General features: G+C 44.3%; 1 protein-coding gene across 8 annotated transcripts in view; it reads left to right on the top strand.

The window, feature by feature from the left end:
* NEDD4L (NEDD4 like E3 ubiquitin protein ligase) overlaps nt 1-21,894 on the top strand; it is an 81,011-nt gene that overhangs the window by 23,204 nt on the left and 35,913 nt on the right. For 3 of the 8 annotated variants that reach the window (XM_030237289.2, XM_030237290.2, XM_009099650.4), the window contains exons 2-5: nt 1,001-1,074; nt 10,170-10,251; nt 13,023-13,061; nt 14,461-14,514. In XM_030237289.2, coding sequence (XP_030093149.1) covers nt 1,001-1,074; nt 10,170-10,251; nt 13,023-13,061; nt 14,461-14,514 — 249 coding nt within the window. Of the gene's footprint in view, nt 1-1,000; nt 1,075-5,332; nt 5,540-10,169; nt 10,252-13,022; nt 13,062-14,460; nt 14,515-16,456; nt 18,856-21,894 lie in introns of those variants that run through there. The other 5 variants (XM_050986529.1, XM_050986528.1, XM_050986527.1 and 2 more) reach the window with 5 other exon arrangements.

The raw sequence follows: 21,894 nt of genomic DNA on the forward strand, positions 1-21,894 counted from the left end.
TGGGGCTGTTGTTTTCTGATCCCCTGTCTGTGCCTCCTTCCAGAGGGGTGAGTTGGGCTGCCTGGGTATGGCTTTACTTTGGGGCTGCTCCTGACCTTCCTCACAGTTGGAAAAATCTGTGCCAAGACAGCTGACACAAAGCTGTGTCTGGCTATCAGCTGCCTAAAGCAAACAGACCTGGAGAAACCTGTGGGAAAGTGTAATTGTTTTCTGAACAGGCTTCAAGGAACAGAGTCTCAAGTTACTGTAATTGAATCCAGTATCTTGCAGCTCTGGGAAGCTTATCAGAGCAGAGAAGGTATCACTGATATGGGGGACTGCAGAACCTGTTTCTGTAGAAGACTTTCCAGGTTTCATTTTGGTGGCCTCTTCCTGTTGCTCAAACACAGTGATAAAAAACCAAAGTGAAAAAAAGGCCATTTTTACTGATTTTCCTCAGGTACTTCATGCAATGAAGTGATAAACTGAGCATCAGGCTGATGCTCCAGTGATGTGCATCTGCAGGACTTGCCATCTGTCAGTGAACGCTGATTTTGAGCTCTCCATGTACACCAAGGTGGTGGGACAGGCTTAAAAATTTAATTTTAAGTATTTATTTTAAACCGTGCATCCTCAATTTTTACACTACAGGCATCTCTCGTTACTAAAATGTTATGAATAATTTCCCTTGTGTCTGAAGAGCTTCAGTGTCAATGCAGAATGAATTTGTGGCATATGGATCACTCAGGATGTGAAATGGCCCTGTTCAGCAAATACTCTTCTACTTTTATTGCTGTTATTGTTACAGTATTATTGCTATGATGTTATTACTGTTATCTACTTCTGCTCTGCCTTTATCGAACTCTTAACAGCTCTGACTGGAGTCAAATACTCCTCATGGTTGGATTCAGATAAGCCTTCCAAGAGGTGGTTCTTTTCCAAATCCTCCCTAGGAGAGACTCCTGCTATCTGCCAAATGGCATAGAGAATAAACATTGAACCCATTTCTTTTCTGTCGCAGGAGGAGTCTCGAATCCTCAGGGTGAAGGTGGTTTCTGGCATCGATCTAGCGAAGAAGGACATCTTTGGAGCCAGGTGGGTGTTGTGCAGCGCCTGTGATCCTTGGAACATGATCAGCTGGGCAGGGCGAGGGCCCTGCAGGTGCTGGGCGTGTGCTGGCACAGCTGCTCGTGCGGCTCTGGCTGCTCCTGCCCGCTCCTTCCCTCTGCTCTGCCAGCACAGGAAGCGGCTCAAGGCCCAGGCTTGCAGACCCCAGCCAGGTAATAGCTGGGGGACAGGCTGGTTCTGAAGCTAAAATGAACCCAAACCCAGTAATTTTCTTCTTTGAAGGTTAATTCAGGCTTGATGTTCCTGCTCTCCTAAGCCTAAGCATGACAAAGTGCTCCACTGCAAACATTCCAATCTACTTAGAAGGGTTTTATCTGTTTGAAATTAGTGGTATCCAATTTTAGCTTTTATTGAAATGACTAATTTCTTAATGTATGAATGAGCCTCCCTGTGGGTTTTCCTGTATTTATTTAATGATGCTTACAAATTGTTCATTAGCCTGTGTATCTAGCTTAAAACTACATGAAAGCAGCAATTATAAGTTTAATCAACTTTAATATTTTGGGTGAAGTTTGCAACAAGCGTTCCTTTGGTAGCTGTGTGCAGAATATGGTATGCCAAAGCTTTTTTATTTTCTTTCTCCAAATGTGTTGTTTTGAAGTACAATTTTTTGCTGACCATAAGCAACGTAACTTTTATCTTTCAAAATGCATGAAGTTAAATCCAAATGTAATTAGTACTGAATCCTATTGCTACGGCCATTAACGTATTTTAAGGAAATTGGTCTCAAGTTAGTAGGATTTCCATTAAAAAAAGAGTTAAAAACATACTCCCTACAAGTGTTTTTAAATTTGTTTGAATCTTTCAAGTGAGTTAATGTACAGTCATTTGAAAACCCGTTGGCATTGCAGAGCTGGGGCCCCAGCTGCTGCTGTGCCTTTCCGTGGTGGAGCTGTGCAGGGCTTCAGACTGGAGCAGAAGAGTGACCGTGTTCCTGCCTGACTGTGAAGGATTGGCTACAAGGTGTACATTGTGTTTTGCATCTCAGTGGGTTGTCCTGCCTGCTTTTAATCAACATCACCATTATAAAACACTGCCTGTGGGCTTGCAGAGTCTGAAAGCCATTTCCTTCTTGATTAAATCTAAGGAAAGTCTTTTACAGTGTAGAGCACTGGAGAAACTTTTACTTTTCTTCTGAAGATTGTAACAGTAGAGAAATCCCAATGCTCTTGAGTTTGCCTTTTTTGGGCTTCTTTTTTACTTAGGAAATCATTTTAATAGCAAGTAAGGATATCTTAGGACACGTGGGGTAAACCACCTTGCTCTCCACAACACCCTGACAGGAAAGTGCTGCCAGATGGGGGTCAGGCTCTGCTTCCAGAGAACAAGGTGCAGGACAAGAGGAAAGGGCTCAGGTTGTGCCAGGAGAGGTTTAGGTTGGGTATTAGGGAAAGTGTCTTTCCCAAAAGGGCTGCCCAGCCCTGGCACAGCTGCCCAGGGCAGCGGTGGAGTCCCCATCCCTGGAGGGATTTAAAAGCCATTTAGATGTAGCAGTTGGGGATGTGGATTTGTGCTGGATTCAGTGATCTTGGAGGGTTTTTCCTACCTCATAGCTTCCTATGATTCTCCTCATAGTTCAGAAATGTATGGAATTACAGTTGCAATGACACGAAGCAACTAGAATGTAGAGTTGATTAGTAAGTGTGAGCACCCCGAGGTGATGATTAAATGTGGGGCATTTCATCTGCATAAGTGCAGTGGAGGTTGGCACAAGGGGCTGGTTAGTGTAGATGTAAGTGGGGGTCTGTAACCTGCTTTATAGTTTGCCCTGTAAAATTACAAGTCTGTGATGTGTACTGATGGTGAGCTGTAGATAGTGCAGATTGGGATTTTGTGAATTTAGTGTCAGCTTACATGTGTGAATGTTTGACATTTATTTCCTTCTAACTTCTTAATTGAAGTGTCTTAATAAATTTCATACAATAATCCAAGTACTGGCTGAGCTCAGATTGTGTGTATCCCATAAATGTACAGTTGATGGGGTGCCTTAGCTACTGTATTTTGCCTTCTAAATCATGAAGTAAGTAAAAATTGTGGCTGTCTGGAAGTTGAAAATGTAAGGTGCTTTTCAGTTAAAATTGCAGATGTTTTTCATTGTCGGGGAGCTGTGCTTCTAATGGCACAGGAATTAGTTATGGGCTGCCTCTGGGTTTATTGCTTTTACCTGGTCTTTTCTGAAAAGCCCTTTTTCTGGTTTGATTTCATGTGTCCAGGATCCATGATGGAGCTGGGGAAGGCAGGCTTCAGGCTGCTGGTAGGATTGTAAGTTGTGCTGTATACGCCTTTTGTGAGCAAGGCTGCTTGAAATATGGCTGAATTCTTAAATTCATGTGTGTCCTGTCACTGTGGTTCACGATGGGAGGAGAGCACATGTGGCTGTGGCTTTGCAGGTGACAAAGATGGCAGATGTTTACCCTGTACCTATTCTTTTAAGTCTGCTATCACTTTTCTAGTCCCCTTTGGGTTATGGTATGTCTGGTTTTAACTATTGGAAAAACTGTGGTGATAGCTGTACCCCTGGAGCTATCTCCTCCAGCACGTGTGCTGCCTTGGAACTGGATTGGCTAACAGCCTGTTCCCCTTCTCGTACGGATGGCTCCCCTGGATGAGCAGAGGCAAATCCATTGAAGGGAGGTGCTGTCATAAATTAATCAATCAATTAAAAAACATAATCTGGCTCCTGAATGCCTCTTCAGCACTTGCACGTGTGCCAGAGGGAGAGTGCTGTGTGCATCCTGGCCGAGGGAGGCCCCCGAGGTGGAACAGATCTGTGACCGAATTCCCAGAGCCACTTGACTAGCGGGCAGCTGCTCAAGTAGGGGAGAGTTCATACTCTGCTGTTGCTTTTTCCTGTTTCTGGCTGATTTGCAGTGGAAGTTCCTCCAGTGTAGTGGAAATGAAATGTTATTAACAGTGTGGGGAAGGGAAAGAAAGCAGCAAGCACACGTGGCTCGTGCTTTCCCTGTGGAATAAAGTGTGCTCCCATAAAAGCCGTGGGGTGCAGGGAGCAGCCGCGGGCAGATGCTGAGATGAGCAGTCACTGCTCGCTGCAGAGCCAGCTGTGTGTGCCTGCCTGGGAAGGAGGCCTTGTCTACAGGTGTGGCCAGCGTGGGAGAGATGGAAGCCTGCTCGGCAGAAATATGCTGGATAATCGATAGTTTTGTTTGTGAAACCGTAATGCTGATGCTCATACAGGTGTGTGAAATCACTATTGGGCTGCCAGGTGTCGGTGCATCCTTTCCATCCGTGCGGGTGTTTGATCTCGCCCGGCGCCGTGCCTGGCAGCAGAGGGCACCAGAGAGTTTCCGCAGCTTCCGCCGCGAACCGGTACCTGATGGCTTCCGACCAAATTAGGCTTTCAGGCTTCTCACCAAAATCACCAGCTTTTTACCCATTTCTACATGCTACGGTCTTTAGGATGCACTGGGTCTATATTTCAGGAGCTTTAAATGGAGAAATGCTGCTTTTTCGAGGATGTGGTCTTGCTACTTAATAAGAAGACTTGGTAATCATTCCTGACAGTTATAATGTCATAGTGAAAAATAATTCTCATCAGATAGTTGCTTAATGGAAAAATTGTAAAAATACAGAAGCATAAAGTGTTTCTTGTTATTTGAAGAAAGGAAGCTTCTGCATTCAGCTCCTCAGCTTTCCCACCTTCCTGCTCTCTACTGTGATCTGTGAGTTTACCTGAATCTGGTATCTTTTAAAAGAAAAAAGGGCATGTCAATAATATTATCTAAGGAAAATATTTTGGTCTTAAATATTTAAGGCAGAACTACTGTGCTGAGCTTTTCTCTTCCAAAAGCCAGGTGTCATGGAGTTCTCTCTCTCCTTCCCCACCCCCGCTGGATTTTGGAACTTGTTAAGATATTTTGGGAGTGTGAAATGGCATAGGAAGATCTATGCATACATCAGCCCCTCAGCTCCAGGGGCTGATGTATGCATATTCTGTCAGAGCATTTATTTAACCTTTGAAAAAAAAAAAATGGCCTAAGGGAGGAAAAAACCCCATATTTACACTCCCATCTGTTTTGGAAGATTAAAATATTCTTTATCCTCTGTGAGACTTCCAAGAGAGCAAGAATACAAGAGGAATTCATGTCGTTACTCCTTATTAGAACATAACATGGTAAAGGAAGGTGGAGACACTGGGGGTGGGGTTTGAGGTATAATTTTTAACTCGTTTTTTCACCCACAGGCACTTCTTCGAAGCTGTCTATGATGTGAGTCATTATCTCTAGCAGCTCTTTGGTAAAGCCTTGCTACATTTCTTGTAGAGTCAGAAGTGTGAGCCTTTCTTTGCAAAATAAAACACTAGAAGGGAAATGGGAGGTCTGTAAAAGGACTCTGGGATTTGGTATGGAGGAATGAGATTTTGGGATGCTTAGGCACAGTGGATTGCAAGTTCGGCTTTGCAGTGAAGAGTAAGGTAAGTTTTGTTTTCTTTTCAGAAGCTGATGTTCCTTTTTCCTTGTGTGATTGGACACTTTGTGTCACAGGGCATGAGACTTGTATGACAGTGAGGTCAAAATCTTCCTTCTCTTTGAGAAAAACTTTTAATGGATATTACTCAGTACAGGCAGCAAGATGAAACCCAGAAGGCTCGTGCTGAAATAAAACCAGGGAGCAAAAGCAGCCAGTGTGCTCTGGAGTATTCCTTGTAGTTAATTGCTGTGTGTTCTTATTGTACTTGTCCTTACTGGGCAGGAGTGGGGAAAGTCACCGGGAGAATGGTTATTGGGGTAAAATGCCAGCGACTGTAAGAGGCTCTGCCTTAGAACATTGTTTTTACTGCTCTCCATAAAGCTTGGCTAGAAGTGTCTCAGTATAATTCTGATCTTCTTTGATGATGCATGTTTTGGGAATTTGTTTCCGTCATCTCTTTGGATCTAAAAGTGACTAAGCAAAACATTGGAGTTTAAAAAAAAAAGGTAATTTTTAAAGCTCCACTAAGTGCATGCACAGTCAGAGTTTCTCTAAGTATGATTGAATGATTCTGAAAAACATTTCCAGGTTCACAGGATTTCCTTTTGCCAAGCATGACCTGCTTTTCAGCCCTGATGTTAACTGCTATCCAAGGGCTCCCATAATTTTGTGGAGACTCCTTGAGATGAATGTTTTTGAGGTCAGCGTACGTTACTGGTCTGAGTTTGTAAGTGGTGTTCTTGAAGGCATGTTGTGTGTGAAAGCACATTTCCCCTCATACAGCCCTCAGTCTGCGGGTTTGCCAGAGTGTCTGTGTGCAGCAGGTCGGTCCCTGCAGCGCTCAGTACTGGGCACATCTGCCTCCAAACCTGCCCATGGGGGGAGGGATCCCCAAAGCAGGCAAACCCAGAGCCCTCAGCCATCCCAGTCCCGTGGGGAGGAGGTGGCCTGAGGTCTTCTGCTGTTCTTGACAGAAATCTGAAGGTGCTCATTTTGGGGATTTTTGAAACATTCAACTTCTCTGACTTGGGAGTACGAGGAGGCACATGCCTGAAGGGCTCAGTAAGGGTGTTGTTCTATGTATACCTACACTGAGGAGAGTGCAGCTAGGTTGGGTGGAGTGAGGGGCTGGGGAAATGGGATGGATGAAGATTACCTGATCACCAAATTCCCTCAAGACCAGGGAAAGAATCAGATTGGGATGTGGCTTTGAGAAAGAGGCTTCTCTGCCTTCATGTTGGAGTGTGCTGGTCTTTCTGCAGCCAGAATGACAGGAGCTGCTGATCAGTTCTTTCAGATATGTGAGGCAGAAAAGGGGTAGTACAAAGGGAATGGTTCTGTATTTCTTATAGAAGCAAAATTATCTTGTGCAAGACTGTTCCAAAGGAAACTAGTCGGGCTATTTTGAAATGCAAAGTTTGCCTGCATGTGACAAGCCTGGCATTCACGCACTTGCATAACAAGTGTTACTAAATTTTATATGTGGGGAGGCGGTTTCAGCTTTTAAAATAAAAATAGAGCCATGTAGGCCTTAGTAGTTCCATTGTTCTTTCACATGTGCCTGTGCTCTCCACCCCCTTCTTTTAGAGCTTAAAATAAGTAAATAATACATCATGTCACTGGCAAAAGCTAGTTTGAGACTTGCTTTCAAAACTGTTTCAAAAGTATAGAGCAAAAGTGATTCCAGACTCAAGTGAACAAATGGGACACTGTTCATGGGCCCCAGTTTCACACTGTTCTAAAGTAATGTGATTTTTAAAGGAGGCTGATCTTCCTTGAGATTTTTGGCTGGAGTTTTTAAGTCATCAGTGCTTTTGTTGTCCTCCAGAAGAAGAGCTGGAACCCTGCCTTTTCATGCTGAGATTCAAATGAAAGATGAAAATTATATATCTACAGTTGCTTGAGCGTTAAGAAAATGCCAAATACTGCAAGTTGACAAAACCATGGCAAATAGCTAATTCTGGAAGTCCGAGGGATTCCTGAGGTCAGGAAAAGGATTTCTTAAAGCCTCAGATTGTTTTGATGGCTGTTCTGCAAAACTCTCTTTGTACTAAGTTGTGATTGTGATTAATATACCTTGGATTATTAGCATAGTTTTCTTAGGATTCCCTTTTATTCTCTAGAGAACTGTTATCAGCTTCAAGGCTCTCCTGATCTTGGCAGGCGCGGATGTTCTCTTTAGGTTTTGGTGTTTGGATAGATGAGATTTGGTGCTTTTAATAATTTTCAGTTTTTAGGGAGGAGCATTTTAGATAGGTGTCCACAAATCAACTCCCTTTCATCTCCAGTCACTGGTATGATGGTGACTGGGCTCATTTCTCTTTTTAAACACAACTTGGTGCTTTGAAATGTCTCTTTGCTGCCCTAAATGTAGGTTTGTTATCACTGGCTTCCATTGGGTCGCCTCTTGCGCTGCATTGGGCAGCTCTCTGTCAGTCTGTCGTGCCCCTGTGTTGGTGTCCCTCTTTGAGTGCTGCCAGTGGAACTCTGGGGATGGGCTGGCCATCTGTAGTGTCCCCAGGCTCCAGGCTTGCAGTTCATTTCCTGTATCTGTTTTCTGGTGTTACAGTGATTCTACCAGAACACCATGTAGATTCCACTTGATATTTCCTACATTAACAGATTCCTAGCAGTCCATGACTACCAATTTGTTGTTGCAGGTTTCATTAACATGGCATTTTAGCACTGGTACTAGTGTAAACATTGATGTAGAGAAAGTTGTAGTTTTCTGTTTTGTGACATTTCCACATTCAATCCTTGATCCCCGTCCCCAGGCGAACTCAGTGCTGTTCCTCCAAGTGACCTCTGCAGCAAGCTTTCCTAGCAAGGTGCAGAACTGTCAGTTCCATGTGTCAGATACATGGTGTTATCTGTGTGAGTGGAAGGGCTTCGTTCTGCTCATCCAGTGTCACTTACGCTCCTAAGCTTTTCCAGCATGCCCTTTTAAATCCCCTTCTGTGCTGTGTTCCTGTGCAAGCTTCATGCAGAGCTGGTCTGCCACTGGGGCTGGGCAGCTTGGGGGGCAGAGCAGGTGGCTGCGGTGCAGGGCTGTGTGAGACAGTTCCACTTGGGGCAGTGTCAGCTTTCCTTACTCTCTAGTTTGTTTTGAGTAAACAAATGCATGTAAGTAAACAGTCTCAAATATCCAGTCCTTTGGGTAAACTCCAACTTCACCTTCAGGACCAAGAGCTTGGCTGCTCAGCTCAGTCTGACTCACTCTGTCCCGCTTTTAGAGCAGGCAGAGATGTCAGTAGTCTCTTCAGTAAAAGCAAAAATTCCTTACTGAAATTTATAATAAACTTGATTATTCTTTAGTTTTTTAAAGTAGAAATAGATTTAAAAAAAAGTCTTTGCCACTGTGCCACGGTTTTCATTTTCCGTAGGCAGAAGATTGTTCCAGGCTATTTTAGCACTAAAAAATTGCAGTATTTCTAAGGGTTCCTGAAAAAAACATTGCCCAAGTATGGATTGATAACCCAAATCTGGGAGGATACCTGTAAATACTAGTATGGTACATTAGGCAATTCAAAGCAGCACTAGCATTTCTTTATAATCACAATGATGCTTTGCTTTCTTCTAAACCTTGCTGCTTAATGCTCAACTTAATTGCAGATTAAGTAGATGCATTTATGTGCATCTACTGATAGGAATAATCAATCCAACAAGATGTCTTGTTTATTCTTGTTTCCACCTTTGTGGCATTTTGTATTCGATATATGGAACATCCAGTATAATGAACATGCAAGTGCTGATTGTTCTGTAGTGATACTGTCACAAAACAGTTCCTTAAATTCAAAAAGTATCAGCGTTTCATTGACTTGGTTGGTAGATCTGAGTGTCTGGTGGTATTGTGAGTGTCTCTTGTTGATGCTTTCAAGAAACCGTGGGTCACCATCCAGCAGAGTGTGCTGCAGCCTTGAGAGGGAAGCACCAGAGCAGGTCAGGGTCCTGGTTTTACTCAGGCACCCATTTCCCCCCTTCAAGCAGAGGCTCTGCTCTGGTTCCACCTCCTGATGTTGTACCTGTGTGAAGTTGATCTGTTCCTGCAGGATGCTCTTTCTCCCAGCTTAAAGCACAGAACCATGGAATGGTTTGCATTGGAAGGGGCCTTAAGGACCATCCAGTACCACCCTCTGCTGTGGGCAGGAACAGCTTCTACTAGAGCAGGTTGCTCTCTGCCCTGTCTCCTGAATCACTGTTGATACTGTGCAGCTTGGTTTTATGGTTCAAAACAATTATAAACACTGCTTCAAAATGCTTCCTGTTGCACTTGTGTCAGCCTCCAGGGGTTAGCTGCAGCCAGTCTCTTCCAAACCCCACGGCTCCCATTTTTCCCTGCCTGGTTTTAAAGGAGTGCCACGGGCATGCCTGTGGGCAGGAGCTGTGTGGGAGAAGGTGGTTCTTGCCCCCAGCAGGGACAGAGCTGCAGGGAATGATCTCTGCTGCTATGGGCAGGGTTTAACATTCAAACACTCATTTTCAATGTGTCAGTAGCTTACCAGAGTTCTGAGCTTTCACTGAAGGCAATTCACTAGAAGTGTTTGGAGGTGCTGTTGTTACCCAGTTAAATGAAAAATTCAGTGCTCTTTGGCTGTACAATTGTAGGCCCTTAAATCTGATGTCTTCTTTTGCAGTGACCCGTATGTGAAACTTTCCTTGTATGTAGCAGATGAGAACAGAGAACTTGCTCTTGTGCAGACAAAAACTATCAAGAAGGTATGTATATACTCTTTCTAATTCCATGGCTTTGGAAGGATTAAGAACACTGGAACACAATTGTATAACATAATGCAGCACTAATTAAAGTCATTACATACATGTCTAGCAACTGGGTAATGTGGTTGTCTCCTAAGCAAAATCTGAGAACAAGTGCCTGCACCTCAGTGTGTCTGGCCTGGAGACAGCACCTAACTGTTTCTTCTCACTGTCAGTTAAAGCCCAGACATTCTCAGTCATTTCTGTAATAGTGGTATTAACTCATGTGTTGGTAATTTCTGCTTTGAATTGTTAAATTTCATCTCTAGGCAGAGTTCTCCCTGTGCAAGTTGCAATCCTCTCTCTATTTTGTAAATAGCAAACATCATTAGCATATCTAAATTTTGAGTTAAAATCATTAAAAAAATACTGAGTACAGTCAATCTGAGGAATGACTGACTGGCAGTTACCTCCTTCAGCTCTGTGTGTCTAACCCTTGACAAGTTTCTCATTTTTCTCCTCATTTATGTGTTTCTCAGTTGAATGGGTAATTCTGTGCAGCACTGCCTTTCAGGAGAGCTTTTGGTACAGCAGAAGGAACTGCGGTGTCCCCTTTTTGTTCTCCTTTTCCATGTCCTGTATCCTACTGCACAGCTGGACTGTGCAGTAGGATACAGGACATTACAACCAAAGGGATTAAATGCACATCATTTCCTTGCTCTGAAAAAATAAAGTTACCACAAGAATATCAGCTTCATGTGGCACGATCTACCTGGGTTAAATTTCTGAGGTTTTTTGTTTCAGTTTGTCTCCCTCCATAGTTAAAGCAGCTGTAAGGTTAGATTAATGATTGTACTTAGTATTGGAGCTGTGTTAGGAATGCCCTGCTGAAAAGGTTCTCTCTGAAGCAGGCAGAGCTGGATTTGCTGTTTGCTGGCTTTGATCCTGTAATGTGGTCAGTGTGTTCTTTAAACACCTGCTGGAATTTAAAAATTCAGATTAAGATTATCCAGTTTCTTCAGTTTCTTCACCTTGACTGTGCTGAGCTCCAAAGAGTTCTATGTTTCCCATATGGAATATTAAAAATATCTCCATCTCTGAGAATGCCCAGTCTCCCCATTGAGCTCTGGTGTTCAGGAGCATAATTTCTCTCCATGTTCTCCTTTTCTGTGTAGGGTTGAATGAAAACCTTTTTTTGAATATCCGAGGAAGGTCTAGCTCAGCTTGACTCCTGGCAGTCCTTTATGTGTGCAGCACTTGGCCTTTTTAGGATGTACTCTTCTTGAGGTTGAGTTTTTGTTATTGTTTCCCTGCTCATGTCCTGTATGGAGCCATTCCTGCAGTTCCTTCTCCTTTGCTGGCACTAAGATAAGTTTGCACTTTCTGGCTCGGCTCACTAAGAGTGGGGCCTGTAAAGGTGGGACAGATTTCTGTGAGTTACTAGGCATTTACCAAAGACTCTGCTGCCTTGTCCATCAGATTTCCCTGACCTCTGTGGTTAAGCAGCATTCAGAATTAATGGATTATCAATGGGCAGTAGTGTCCTCAAAGCCCGTGTTAAGCCAGTGCTTTGTTTGGTAAATTGTATGTACGGCCTCTTGCCACAGGAGTAGCATTTGATGAATACAAGTGGTTAGAATGTAACATTGTTTTCCTTACTGCTTCATTTTAATTTATGGTTTACTGAATACTTTGTGCTCCTTCAGGGAAAACAGCTGAAAGTTTCTCTCCGCCCACAAGCCTGTCCCTACTCTTCCTGTCATTGATTCACCTGCCCTTTAGAGTGGTCTTTTAGAGAAGTATTTCCTGCTCTGCCATGAGCTCCTGTATTCCCAGTTTGTAGAGAGATGCAGTACAGTCAGCCCCCATGTCCTGCATATGAGGAATCTCTTGGATCTATAGCAAGGAGTAAGATAAACAGCCAAGATTCCCCTTCTCTGCTAGAACAGAATTGTCGTGGGTGTAAAGCCAATTTTTCCTGTCAGCTCTGCCCGTAAATCTCTGCTGTGTGAGAGCATGAGGGAATGATTTGGCATGAGCACAAAAACATTGGACATATTGTCCAATTGTTTTTATACTTACCCAAGCTTGAATTGCCCAAATTACTGTTTGTAGTTCTCATCTCTTTTTTGTCAATTTATTATGTCATGCTTGAGCTCACTTCAGCTGGCAATCTATATGCATGTTCATTCTGTGCATTTTAGTCAGGTTGTTAAAATTAAAAATTAAAATCCTTGGGCTGGGAGGACACTGGAAGAATATCTTACCTATTCCGAGGAATAACCTTATCTTTTGGTTTTATTTTTGGGTTTTTTTGGTTTTTTTTTTTTTGGTTTTTAAAATTTTTCTGTTTATTTCACGGTATAAACCTGAGCATATTCTTGTAGGCCTAAAGTTACCTTTGTGTTTAAAAAATTCATCTGGGTTTAAATGAATCTTGAGAATGAAATGTCTTCAGATTTTATTTCTATAGGTTCTCAATGATTTGTCTTTTAATTATCAAATTCTATTTATATTTAATGTCTATTTTAAGATCATCTGACTCAAATATCCTCCCACATTTGGTTAACTTAATAGAGAATTTCTAGTTGTACCTGTGTGAAGTTGATCTGTTCCTAAAGGATGCTCTTTCTCCCAGCTTAAAGCACAGAACCTATATTTTTCAATTTCTTTTATTACAGGCTATTCTTTCTCTTTTATTTCCCTAGAAAACTGTCAATTGCACGTGTGTTTTTATAATTCACACCAGTAAACATAAACATTAGATGTAAATATTGTTATTTCTTTTACAGACACTGAACCCTAAATGGAATGAAGAGTTTTACTTCAGAGTAAGTTTCTCTTTGTTTGCGGTCATTATTAGAACATACACAGCTGATCTTGTTTTCTCTTTGTTATCAAATAGATTGTACAGCTAATCTTATTTTCTGTTTGTTGATATGTTTACTCCAAAGACCTGCCTGCCCTGATGTACTTGCTGTTGTGTTTCTGAGGGGATGGAATGCTCAGCAGGAATTGGCTCCGGGTTCCTTAGAAACTGTTTCCCAACCTGCAATTATATAATTGGAAGGGCAGTAACTTTGCTACGAAGTTGCAGACAATATTTTTCCAAAGAACAATTGACTTCTGACTTTTAGTGCAGCTGTAGCTCTCACAGAAGCAGGTCAGGCAGAATTTCAGGGGGTTTCTAGCATTAATCTCGAGCAGTGCTGAGGGCTGGTGTGGTGGATTGTTCGTCCGGGAGTTCTGTGGATGTCTGTCGGGAGCTGCTGCCAGGATGGGGAGCTCTGGGACAGCAGTGCCACCAGTGGAACGTTCCATGGGGAGTGCTTTTGGGACATGTGCACCAAACAGCTTTTCTGGGGTTTGCAGCTGAGTAATACAGATCTAAAATCTCAGGAAAAGGGAATGCACAACACTGCTGCAAAACCTCTGGTATAGTTCACAGATGCTCTGTAAAAACATGTTCAATGTCCTCAGCAATAATGGGACCTGTAAAGTAATTTATACCCTATTCTGTGTGTCACAGTTCTCTGTTTTTCACAAAACTGTGAAGTCCATCTCCAGCCCACAGAATTGTGGTATATTATTTCTACATTTTCTTAATTAAGCATGCTGGTCATAGTAACCTGGTTTGCAAAGATTTTCTGAAAAAATATATCAAACTATAAAACTTGTTGTTGTTTAATAGCAGCTGTTTTGTCTTTCTGACAGGGTTCTTTTTATGTTTGATTTTGTCCTTTTAAATGTTGGCAGTCGTTCTGCTTCAGTTTAAGTCAATAATTTTCTGGGGGTGTGTTTGCTGTTTTCAGGTGTCGGGGAGATTTCTGCTGGGTGTTCCAAGGGTACTTGCTGAATGGGCTAGAGATGGTGAGCAGTGGACAGTCAGAAACATATCTGAATATGCAATTCTGAAGGAAATGCAGCAAAACTCTTGCTCCTTGTAAATCAGTCAGTCAGGCAGGGGGAGCCCTGATAGTTTGCCAGCCTGGGACTGGGCTCCTCTGCCAGGGCAATGCAGTAACTGAGCACAGCAAATAAAAGCTTTCATGTCAACTGCCAGGCTCGTCCCAGTTGCAGTAAGGTTCTGGTGCTCCAATTCAAGTAAAGATTTATATCAGACGTGTTAGTCCTGTCCTAATTACCTTGGTTTGATTGCTGCCTGAGCTAGTACCCAGGTTGTTATTGTCCAGCTCCTGAACTTGCAGTGACATTTGGATTTTCTCACAGGTAAACCCAACCAACCATCGGCTCCTGTTCGAGGTGTTTGATGAAAACAGACTGGTGAGTGCTTGTCTCAGTTGTGTTACACTAATCACAAGGCTCTGTGTGCCACAGCTGATAGAAACACAACACAGCCTAGAGGTGTCTTCAGACAGTTGTTTCAGTGAGTGTGCCAAGAAACACAATTAGAGGTGTAAAAACCATTTGAGTCTGGGACTAAAAGGGCACTAAAATAGTGTGCTTCTGGGTCAGACCGAAATGGTCCTCCTCACCCAGCCCTCTGACAGCACTCTGTCCTCACTCTGTCCTTCTGCAGGCCTCTCCACTTCAAACCAATAAAATCTTGACCCTTTTAGTTGCTGATAAAGCAGCTGCTTTATCGTGTTAGTGTCTCTTTCCAGTCCTTTAGTGCTTCTGCATCTTGCTTGGGGAGGTGCATCAGCTTACAGAGCTGCACCTTGTGCACACAACGCATGTGGGAAGGTTTGAGGTCATGGCAGGATGGTGCTCCCTTGGGTTTCATCTCTGCCTCACAACACTCACATGTTGTTAGTGGGTTTTGTCTTACACTGCATTTGGCTGATCCTCCTTTTCTGGAGGAGGCTTTCACCATCTGACTGCTGCTGTTATAGCTTCTATTACAGTTCTGATCCATGGGAAAAGTGTCTGTGTTCCTCTGTACATCTGGGGTTAAATGAGCCAGTGCAGTGGCACCTGGTGGATGGCTCTTGGGGGTCTGTTTGCCTTTTGAACATTGTAGCACCATCTCTGTTCATGAGATCAGGAATTAACATTTCCTGGGCTGGGGCAATATAACCTTTACTAAACTAGCTTACTTTCTGAAGGTTGGGATCAGAGTTGCAAAGCTACTTTCATTAAAAAAAGACAGTGTAAAAGCACCTGTCTTCAACAAAAAGGTTCTTTCCTTCTATATTCCTGATAAATAAAGAGCAAAGGAAACCATACAAGCTGTAATCTGCGGAGAAAGAGGACTTGGCAGCTGAATGATTGGATCTTTCCTCAGGAGGAAGTAAGTTGGTGAACCAGTGGCACTGTGCCTCTGCAGTGGCTGACCAGGAGCATATTTGTTTGTATATAATGATCATAATGACCATTTGCACTACTCAAACTGCCATGTGCCATTGGAATGCAAAGGTGCCACAGGGAGGTGGGTTAGAGAAAAAGCTCGTATGCAGTGACAGCTGGGAAATGACAAGTTTGGGATACTCATTTCAGACATACTGCTTTGGATTTTCCAGTTTGGATGTGCAGTACCGGCCTTACCCTACCAGTTTCAGCACTTTTTATTGTTGAACCAATTTGTGTGTATTCTCCTGGTCCTGCCTCCAAAGTCAGTCAGTCCTTGAGCTTGGAACCTCCTGGCCAAGGCAGCACCTGGGGTTAGGAGCCATGGCTTTCCTTGCAGGAGGTCTATGGCAAGGTGACTTCTTTGGGGCGTTTGGAATAGCAGGTTTCCATCAGGTTGTGTTTACAGAATGAGGAGACACCGAACTGATTATTTTGGCTTTATTCTCATATACTTATTGTCAATACTTAAATGGCTTTTATTGGAAGGACTTCGTTCCTTCTTCTACCCAAATTACCAAAGCACACTCTGTCTCTGCAGGTGTCTTTGCCTTTCTATTCCCCAATCTCAACAGAGTAAATGTGATGGAGCCTCATTTTGGATGCAGAGACTGTGTTATTGAGTAACATGTTTTAGCTGAAAAATAAAATAATACCAACACCTGTGCTTCTACAAGGCAATCTCCAGGTCCATTGCTGTGTGGAAGCTGTTCGCATTTTTGTTGCGTCTCATAATCCATATAAAAAATTGTGGGATTGTGCTGGCTGCTGGCGGTTTGAGCTGCCGTTGCTCTTGGGTTTGGTAATTTTCTGGCTTTTGAAAGCAAGCTGCTTGCAAGCAGAGTTCAGATGGCAGAGAACTGACCCGCCACATACAGGTTTTCAGAGCTGTTGACAAGATTTAGGCTTTCCAGTTCTCGCAGGGAACAGCTGTCCAGGCCCTGAGATGGAGCTGTGCTTCTGGTTAACCAGAGTTTCTTTTCTGGCATGTACTGAGAAGCGTGTGCACCCTTCACGTGTGAGTGCCCTCAGGGCACTGAGTATCTTTGTTGTAGCAGAGCTGATTTAGGGTGGTTGCTTCACGTTCTGGTGTATCCTGTCTGCCTGTCCTCCTGAGCTCTTCTGGCTCCCAGAGGGTGTAACTGTACTCCGTGCTGGCAGTGGCACGCGTGGTGGCATTGCTGACTCCCTCGCTGGAGGCCAGCCAGGAGCAGGCAGTTCTGTGCAGGGTCTGAGACAAATCAGTACAAACGGACATGCAACACCCAGCTCTGCTTTTTCCTCACCTGTACTGCCTGGTAAATCTGGAAAAGGAGCTTTCTGTCTTGATCTCCTGCATGTTTCTGCTGGTTTTATTGTGTGAGAGATCTTTGCCACATGTACGATTGCTTTGTTTGTAATTTGTAGTTGCTCGAAGGGAACTGCAGGTTATATTGCTGTTGGGGATTTTTAAAGGCAAAAGTTTGTTGCTTAATTGTGTTATGAGCATGGTTAAAATTGAAAGCGTAACCATGTTGTATTTATTCCTGTTCTGCCATGACAGCCCAGAGCTGTAACACACCAAAGTGTTATGCTTGAAAGAATTTTCCTCATTTGCATGTGGTGTTGACTTAAACTTTTAACACAAAATGGAAGTGTTTTGTTGTAGTTACATTTTTCTGCAAGTGCTTTCTCCAAGTGTGCCCTGTGAATCTGATGTGGTTTAGATTTATAGCAGTGCTGAGTGTATTCGCTGCCTCTGTCAGCTGCGAGAGCTCTCCCGCTGGGGCCGCTCCTCCCTGATGGAAAAGGAGCAGCTGGGAAGGTGCTGTTTCAGGCTCTTGCTGGCATTACAAAAAAAAAAAAAAAAAAAGGAAAAAACAAACTCCTCACACACACTTACATTGGAGAGGGGGAACAAGGCCACGTGACTCCTACCATCCTACCCTATGTCACCGTGTGTGTAGGAGCGCTGACTGCTCCTGCCCAATCATGCCTGGAATGCCGCTTGCCACTTGGGCTATTTCTGCTATCTGTCGCTCCCAGGGCTGCAGTGCTAACCGTTTGGCAGATGGGACACTTTTTCTCGGAGTTTATGTCTTTGGTTTTTAACTTCTGGCAGTGCCTGAATTGTTGCTGTTCTCCCTCTCCTTTTCTCCTCTCTGTAAAACCATGGCCCATCGGCTGCGGTTTCATTTTGGCTCTGGGAGAAGCAACACAGCCCCCGAATCGGAGATCCTCTCCCGGGAGAGAGAAGATGACTTTTTCATGGCATTCCACACCTTGCCAAGAAGAAGCAGCCCTCATGCGTTCTCGCGGCACGGAGCGGACGATGGCGGCGATGGAGGTTTGGAAGTGGGCTCCTTGAAGAGGAGCACATCCATGTTTATCCCGCAGCTGCTGAACGGCGTCGACGCGCGCCCCACCAGGAGCTCGTCCATGCAGATCTCGCTGCAGCGCAAGGCTGCCGACGGCTGTGCCGACGAGTGCGCGGCTCCGGACTCTCCGGAGGAGACGCTTCCCTGGAAATTCTCCGACTTCAGGGAGCGTTACGCGTTCCCCGCTGAAAAGCGCTCTTCTCTGAGCGCTCCGCAGGTGACTGCTGAGAGTTCTTCACCGAGGCTGCTGGAAGAGCTAGGGCAGCAGACAGATGGAACTGTTTGCTGTAACCGTAGAATGTTTTGTAGTGCTAATCCCCAGAGCGAGGAGGCTCTGCCGATTGCCCGGCAAGAAGAAGGGAGTGAAGCGGCTTCAGGTTTAAACATAAGTGGAGTGAGGATTCAGCATCGGGCCTCAAGTGCTGAGGTGCCTCAAGTTACTCTACTTCCCTTTGGTCCTGAGACTCCAAACAGTGCTCCCACCTCTGAACCCCGGCGCTGGTCCTTGCAGCATGTGCCAGATCTGTCAGCAAATTCAGGGAAAAAGTTCTTTGTTCTCCAGTTACAGCAGCCACAGACAAGCAGTACGGGCGCAGGAGGTGGAGGTAACTTTGGCTTTACCGGAACAAAAGGGGACAGATTGGTCAGGTACCCTCGGATACGGCTGGAAAGGAGTACTTCCTACCCTGTCCAGCCACCAGCAGAAGGAATTAGCCCCACAGGTGATGGGCTGAATTCGGAGCTGCCTGGAAACAGCAGGAACAGGGCAGAAATACCTAGAAGCAATTCAGTAGAGCGGATGCCTCAAGGGCAGGGATGCTTGTTTAAAATCAGACCAGATCAAAACATGAGGCAGCAGCACTTCAGGATTCTTGTCACGCGTGGGCCGGAAGAACAAAGTCAGGGTGCTGGTAAGGAGGGTCGTGGCACCCCGTGTCCTGTGGCAGCCGGCACCGCAGTAAGTATGATGCTGGGTGTGCTGTGCTGCTAAAGTAACACAGATTGCCTTACAAAGGCTGCCAGGCTGCAGCCAACTGCAGCACTTCCATTGGTAGTGCTGGAATGTTCTGCCTTTCTGTGGAGCAAGCCACAAATCAGCTTTATTTCTAATCTAGTGGAACTTTGCTCTCAGTTATGGTTACATCCAGTGTAATATTTTCAGATCTTACTGTCACATGTTTCTTAATTCACTGTTACGTCAGCTGGAAAGATTTTTTAAAATCAGGGCATTCAAATAGCAAATTAAATGTTCCTGTTAGTTTAGTTGGCTGAGATCTTGCTGCATGAAGAACTGTTTGTGCACTCTGGTTGTAAAAACAAATACTTTGGCACTTTCTAAGTGTAATGGACACACGTGTACCTCTACACAATTCTAAAATGTGTATTGTAATGAAATAGTTGTTAAGACTCTGGGAATCTTAGGGTAATTTCAGTCAAAGTACTGACTTAGTAAAGGTACCAGGAAGTCTGGGGAAAAATAATCTTTTTTAGTGATTTCTTATAGTAATCTTATAGTAATTTTTCTTCCTTCCTTCTGGAAGTGAAAAACATGTCATGCCTTTTGTATGCCACAAGTCCTGATCCAAGTCCAAGTGCAAGTGGCTTGGCACAACTCAGTAAACCGTCTTGTTGTTTGGATTTGCCTCAATTTGGTGTTAGGGTGGCAGAATTAATCTTCTGGGTTTGCTTTGTTACAGCAGGTGAGGATTGATGGTTGATGTTTTTCAGCCACTTTTTCAAAGCCCAAAGTAGGAACGAAACTGAAGGGTTTGGATTAGTCATTTGCTTAAATTGCTTTGCTGTGCAATCCAACACGGCCCACTCGAGTTCCCAGCTCGGGGATGCTGTATTTAGCAGAGCGAGCTCTGGCTCCAGCTGTGGCACGGGCGCTGAGGAGATTTCAGGCTCCATGGCTCCTGTGCTCTCAGGCACTGAAATGCAGCACAGGGACAGCTGCTCCCTGCAGCAAGGCCAGGGGTGACTCTGCAGCTTTCCCATGGAAAAGCTTATGGGCGCCGTGTTTTGCCAGCCTTCCTTCTGGGAGCTCTTGAAAGCATAAAATAGAAAGAAATCCCTTCCTGGTACAGGTTTGGTTCCAGGACACGTAAGGGAGCAGAAAAATGTCTGATTTTCCCTTTCCTCTTTATTATCCCTTGCTCCTTTCCAAGATCAGCTGTTCATGGAGACCCACTACAGCCAGTTCTGTAAGTAGCTGTGGGGTGTCAGACCTAGCACAGGGGCAGCAGAGGTTTTTAGAGATGTGCCCTGGGGCCTGTGCAGCAGTTCTCATTTTCCTAAAGCATCTCCCCTCAAAGTCCCTGCTTTCATCCCCCCTATAGTAGCAGTTCTCATCCCAAGGACACGCTTCAGTGTTCCCAGAGGAGAATGAGGAAATTAGTTCCTCTGTGCTCTTGGTTTGAGTGACCGTGAGGAATGGATTGAGGCAGCTGTGCAGCATGGCAGGCACAGAGGTGCCCAGCCCACATGGCACTGCGTCCTGCAGGGCAGAAACTCTCAAAGGAAAAGAACTAACTGAAACTTAAACCTTTTATTTGGTGTTTCTCATCCTTGTAGTAAATCCAGAAATACTGTGGGTAGAGGTGATGGACTGGGCAGGATGCCATGGGAAGTGTGGGGGATGGAAGCATTTTGGTGCGAGTTTTGTTGCATTTTTTGACCACAGAACGTTACTTGTTAAGGTGCCATTTTTAATCTGTCCCACAGAAGTTTGTTTGAAAGATTTATGATGTAAGGGAGTACCTGAAATACCTGATCTCTTGAGCTGGGGAAAGAGGTTGCCATGGTTTGTAGTTGACAGTGTGAAAGAAAAGTAATTGTGGTGTGTCCCAGTGCAAGAAGTTTATGTGTATGTGATTGATATAGGGCCTGGGCCGGGGCTGGGAGCAGCAGCTGCTGCAGCCTGATTTATCTCAGAGCAAACATCCGAGCGGGCGTCTGCCGTCCTGCTGCTCCGAGTGGTTGTGACCTTTCAAATATCTGCTCTTTTAGACAAGTGCTTTGGGGCAGGCAGGATGTCTTTCATTACCAGACAGGGTAAAATATTAAGTGAAGGCTGAGCTCATGTCAAGCTGTGAAAAATTTTATTTGGAAGCCTTGTTGCAAATTCTTTTGCCTGCTCTGATATTTTATATGCCGTGCAATAGAATATCTGTGCTCTGTGCATACTGCTGTTGTTTATCATTGGGGGCTGTGAGTGCAGAGCTGGATTTGTGGGAAACACTTCAAAAATATATTGGACAACTGCTGGAGAGAGCTGACAAAGGCATCTTTGTGAGCAAAAACCAGCGTGCCCTAACAAAGTGTTGCAGGAGTAGGACTGAATTATATTTAGTAAACAAACAGAAGCAGCACCTCTGGGTTTGGCAAGTCTGCATTTCTCACAGCTCTGCTCTTCCTCTCCTTTCTTAGAAATCATTTTAGAATAAATATTTCTCCTGCTTCAGGGATTGCTACCTGGACTCCTAACAGACATTTCTAGGAAATAATTCATGTGGCCTTAGCTGCAGGTTTAAATGGTTCAAATGAATAGTGCTGTGAATTTCCTGGCTCTCCACGTGCTCTGCAAGGAGTGCAGATGGCCATCTGGAAAGACTCTGCTCTCTGCAGATAAGGACTTTGTTGACAGCTGCAGGTAGAGGATGATGAATTCCATTCCTTGGGTCTCTGGCTTTTCTGTAAAGGACAAAATCAGTTCTTCTCAACAGGAAATCACCCTTCTTGATTCTGGTGTCCATGAGCTTGCAGATCTGTTCTGGAGCCCTCTGGCCCTTGGGGAGGGGGCAGGTGGGCACACTCAGACCTGGGCAGAGAGCAGGAGCTGGTTTTCAAGGCAGCAAGTACCGAGGACCTGAATACATTTTGCTTTTTTTCTTCTCTCCCTCTGGTGGGGGACAAATAATTCATGGCAAGTAATGTAAATTAGCTGCAGAATTAAGAAACCCATCTGTAACTTTTAGTCAAGTTTTCAGAGAGTAAA

The sequence above is a fragment of the Serinus canaria genome, chromosome Z (assembly GCF_022539315.1).
Source record: "Serinus canaria isolate serCan28SL12 chromosome Z, serCan2020, whole genome shotgun sequence".
Classification (NCBI taxonomy): Eukaryota; Metazoa; Chordata; class Aves; order Passeriformes; family Fringillidae; genus Serinus; species Serinus canaria.